A 4,804-nucleotide genomic window follows, 5' to 3' on the forward strand; every position below is an offset into this window, starting at 1 on the left:
AAACCATCAATAAACATAATTTGCCCAAACAAAATATTACTCTCCAATTACAAGCACCTTCTCGAAATTTTAAGTCATCACTAATTATTCAAAATCAGCACACCTAATTATCTCCAAAATATCACGCTTCCATGCGTACTCTGATAACTCGCCAAAAAGTAAAAAGACTATATCCTCATAAATTAACACCCTTGAGTACAAGCTAACTCTAACACCTGGAAGCAAGAGAATCCTTTGCCACATTTTGATAGAAAATAAAGTCTCCCAAAATCATGAACTATCACTCCTATTCCTCAATTATCTCTAACTACCTTAATTAAATCAAAATTTCGCAACGACACCCATGATCATCAACAAAGAAGACGATATCAATCAATTGCAACCTTCCAAATTAAAAACAAGTATCATTATCTCAAAATACGCCAATCTCATCTAAGATAAAGAACAAAAGGCTCGAATCTGTCCCGACCAACTAATAAAGCACCTATAACTCCTACCTAACAACTTACACTTTCAAGATCATCACCTAAATTCTGAATATCGTCTAATTTAGAGATAACTAAATTCACTACGAACCACGATTAAATTCACCATAACCTTAATGAACCCTTCTTGTAAACTCACTTGCCTACTTCTATTCTCATAACCCTAATATTAGCACGACTATTTCCTTCAATTGCATACAAAATTAAATCTCAAGATAGGCCATGCTATTTAAACCTCCAATCCATCAAAACTATGGCACTACCCTCCTGACTCCTACTGCTTATTACCTTACGTACCTGTTTAGGCTAATCACCATTGATTCCCAAACTTCCACTTTCAAGATTTTATTATCCACCACACATGGCGACCCAACAACCTCTCTTCAAGTTAAATAAAATGTCTATAATTCTCCCAACTGGACACTCAAACTCCAAAGGAAAGTATAGCCTCAAAATTTAAATTCCTATGTGACCTCAAGTCACAATTAATTCTTGAAGATAGTCTCAACAATAAATGCCAACCATCACTCCAATTGGTAACCCACTTCAACTGTACACTCTGATCAACTCACTAAGAACTCGAAGTTAAAATCTATTGAATTTAATGCTATCACATCTAATCCACTTCAATACTCACCAAAGCCACTTCTCTCAAGCCAAAAAGAGACTAGGATTTGTACTCTCCGAAATCCATACACCCTCACCACCACTATAAATGGATCTCATGTACCCTTAGCTAAGATCAATAATCATTCTAACGTATAAGTGATCCATCACTTCCATTTCCAACATCCGTACCTTATCCTCAAAATAAACAAAATTTCATTTCCCAAAACCTGCATCATCTATTATCCTCAACTCGGTATGAATCAATCCTAAAACTTGTCACTATAACCTCGAGCTATAACAATTATTGCCAACCAACATTCCATTGAGTAACATGCTTCGACTAAACGCTCCAATCGATTCACCACTATCACGTGTCGATCTCATACGTCCTTAACCAAAACCAATAGTCATTCCAACGTACAAGTAATCCATTACTACTATTTCCATCATCTGGACTTATATCCGCAAATCAACATGAATCATTCCTATATTTGCTTAACTTATACCCTTAACATCAGCAAATAGTTGGCTGGCCATTATTGGTTTGTTATTTTTTGGTCCTTCTCTCTCCTTCCTCTCTAGAGGAAAAGGGTGTAAGGTTTGTTCTCCTACGTATCTTGGTACGTTAGGAGTTAGTCTCTTGGATCCCAATCCGAGAGTTAGTAACTGGTTTTGTCCTTAAAATCCTACGATCTTGTTTCTCCATCCCAGATCGTGGGTGATTATAGTAGGGACATGCTGGAAAGTATGGTGGCTATGGATTCCCAGTAGAAGTAGTTCTTCAATCTCGACTGCTAGCCAAGGTGGTAGTACAAGACACGGAGTCAACCAGGTATGGAGGAGGAAAACCTCTCAAAGCTTTGGGAAGGCCTCAACCTGACAGAGGTAGAAGAAGAATCAGTCACAGTTGCTGCTCAAGACATCATGGCGGCAACTCAAAGAGGCAAAAACTGCTTGCTGGGAAAAGTCATCACAAAAAGGTATTTCAACAAGGAAGCTTTTCGCTCCACCATGACCCAAATATGGAGGAACGAAGGAGGTATGACCTTCAAAGAGACGGGTGATAGCAGTTTCATGATAGAGTTTGAGAATGGATTAGAAAAGTAGAGAATACTGCAAGGTAGACCCTGGAACTTTGACAGAAATCTTATTAGCATTCAAGACATTGATAGCAGCCTGCCACCATGTGAGGTGAGCTTCTCCCACGAACCCTTCTGGGTCCAAATCCACAATGTTCCTTTTGCGGGTATGAATGCTGAGTATGGTAAACAGATTGGATCATCAGTGGGCAAAGTCATTAATGTGGAGGTAGACAAGATAGGACAAAGCTAGGGCCGTTGCTTGCAAGTTAAAGTCGAGCTGGATATCACAAAGCCTTTGGTCAGGGGTAAATGTTTGCAAGTGGGAGAGAGAAGAATATGGGCAGCTTTCAAGTATGAGCGTTTGTAGAATTTTTGCTTCAGATGTGGAGTTATCATGCACCAGGGCAGAGGGTGCCCACTACAAAAGTCCCAGGAAGATCAACAGAACCAATATGGTCACTGGCTCAGAGCCATGCCTCCTAAAGTTTCAATGGGTGTCTCAAAAACCTATGGTGGTAGATCAACCTCCAATAATCCTGATACGAAATGGCAACACACTGGAATGGAGGATGTTAGTGGCGCAGGGCTAACAAACAAGAAGGACCATGGAAATGAATCGAGGTCTCTAAGTCAGGAGAGGGAAGAGGAGGATAGCCAGACTGTACAAGACTCCATGATGGAGGAAGAAGATGTCTCACATCACTAAAACAGGAACATCTACTGTTCTCTGACAGGTGAGTACCCTCTCCCCTCTATAGTAGACAATGAGCACAATCTACCCACTGCAGCTACCTGCAACTTAGCCCACACCACCCAGTCAAGTCCTACTTTCTCTACAGACGGGTACAGACAAGATGTGAACATGATTCAGGACCCCAAATGCACAAAAGTCAAAAGCAAAGTAACCCGCCCAAACCTTCCCTCTAAATGGCCAAGGAACCTGAATAGAATTAAACCAGACCAGGGAACCCAGACTAAGTATTCTATAACCACAAGGAAGTCCACCTGGAAAAGGAAAGCTAGTGATACAGTACCAGATAAGAACTTAAACAATGATTTTGCAATTGAAATAACAAGAAAGAGAGCTAGCAGTTCTATATTGGGTGACATCTCTAACACCCAAGGTACTAAGAGAACAAGACTATCCTGTAAGTGCCCTGAGGCAAGCCAGACCACCCCTTATGGTGATCCTCAACATATGGCAGAGGCTGCTAGACAGCCCTGCCAGGATAAATGAACCTTTTGAGCTGGAACTGCCGAGGGCTTGGGAACCCTCAGACAGTTAGCTTCCTTAAGCTTCTGGTTAAGGAAAAGAACCCATCCATGATCTTCCTCATGGAAACTAAGTGTGGTAAAGGAAGACTGGAAGAAGTTAGAAGAATCCTTGGGTTTGAGTCCTGCCTAACAGTTGAGAGTAGAGGCAGTGCTGGTGGCTTGGCTATATTGTGGAAGAATAACACTAAGGTGTCCATATACAATTACTCAAGATGGCATATTAGTGCCCATGTATTGAACTTGGTAGGGGACCAGACCTGGTTATTCACAGGCTTCTATGGTCACCCAGAGACATCAAGAAGAAGGAGTAGCTGGGAATTCCTAAAAGAACTTAAACCTCTAGACCCGACACCTTGGCTATGTAGTGGTGACTTCAATGAGTTGACCTGCCAGGCAGAGAAAGTGGGAGGACCTCCAAGACCATATAGACAAATGGAGATGTTCAGAGAAGCCCTTGAGTGGTGTTCCCTGAACAGGCTAAGGATAGAAGGACCAATGTTCACCTGGACTAACAACAGGAATGGCATAAATCATACTAAAGAAATGCTTGACCGAGCCTTAGGCAACCCAGCCTGGCTTCAAATGTTTAATAATGCCTCCTGTGTGGTATTACCTGCAGTAAAATCAGACCATTCACCTCTGAATGTTTGTTTAGACTGCAAAGGGAACTTGGGAACTAGCAAGGCCAGAATTTTCAGATTTGAAGCTGCATGGAACCTGAAGGAAAGGTGTAACTCTACTATAAAGAAAGGGTGGGGATTGGCTGCTCCAGGCATTAGCCATACTGACAGGATAACCAGAAGACTTAGAAACTGCAGCTCAGAATTGAAGAAGTGGAATTCGGCAGAGAATAGAAGATCAGGGATAAAATGAAAAGGCTTGGTGAATCACAAGATAAGAACTGTGGAAATCAAATGCCTTACATCCTCAAGTTACAAAATGAGATTGAAACAACACTAGCTGAGGAAGACCTGAGGTGGAAACAAAGAGCAAAACAACACTGGATGAAAATGGGAGATAAAAACACCAAATTTTACCACCTTCATGCCACCCAAAGAAGAAACACAAACAAAATTCAGCATATATTGGACAGTAGGGGTGACTTGGTCACTGGAAAACAACACAGGGACTATTCTATCCTCCTTTTTCACTGATTTATTTACATCCTCACGACCCTGTGGAATAGAAGAATGCCTAGAAGACTTGCCTCAGAAAGTCACACCCGAAATGAACACATACTTGACAAGAGTTTACACAGTAGAGGAGGTTAAGGAAGTAGTTTCTCAGATGAATGGAATGGGCGGGTTCCCCTGGACCAGATGGCTTTCCTGCTCTATTTTACCAGTCCAAGTG

At 41.4% G+C, this 4,804-nt stretch overlaps 1 protein-coding gene across 1 annotated transcript; it reads left to right on the forward strand.

Moving 5' to 3' along the window:
• Positions 1-3,409: 3,409 nt before the first annotated feature.
• On the forward strand, positions 3,410-4,324 carry LOC122316289. The gene has a single exon (XM_043132820.1). The coding sequence runs from the start codon at positions 3,410-3,412 to the stop codon at positions 4,322-4,324; it is 915 nt and encodes a 304-aa protein (XP_042988754.1).
• The last annotated feature ends 480 nt before the right edge of the window (positions 4,325-4,804 follow it).

The sequence above is a fragment of the Carya illinoinensis genome, chromosome 7 (genome assembly GCF_018687715.1).
Source record: "Carya illinoinensis cultivar Pawnee chromosome 7, C.illinoinensisPawnee_v1, whole genome shotgun sequence".
Lineage (NCBI taxonomy): Eukaryota > Viridiplantae > Streptophyta > Magnoliopsida > Fagales > Juglandaceae > Carya > Carya illinoinensis.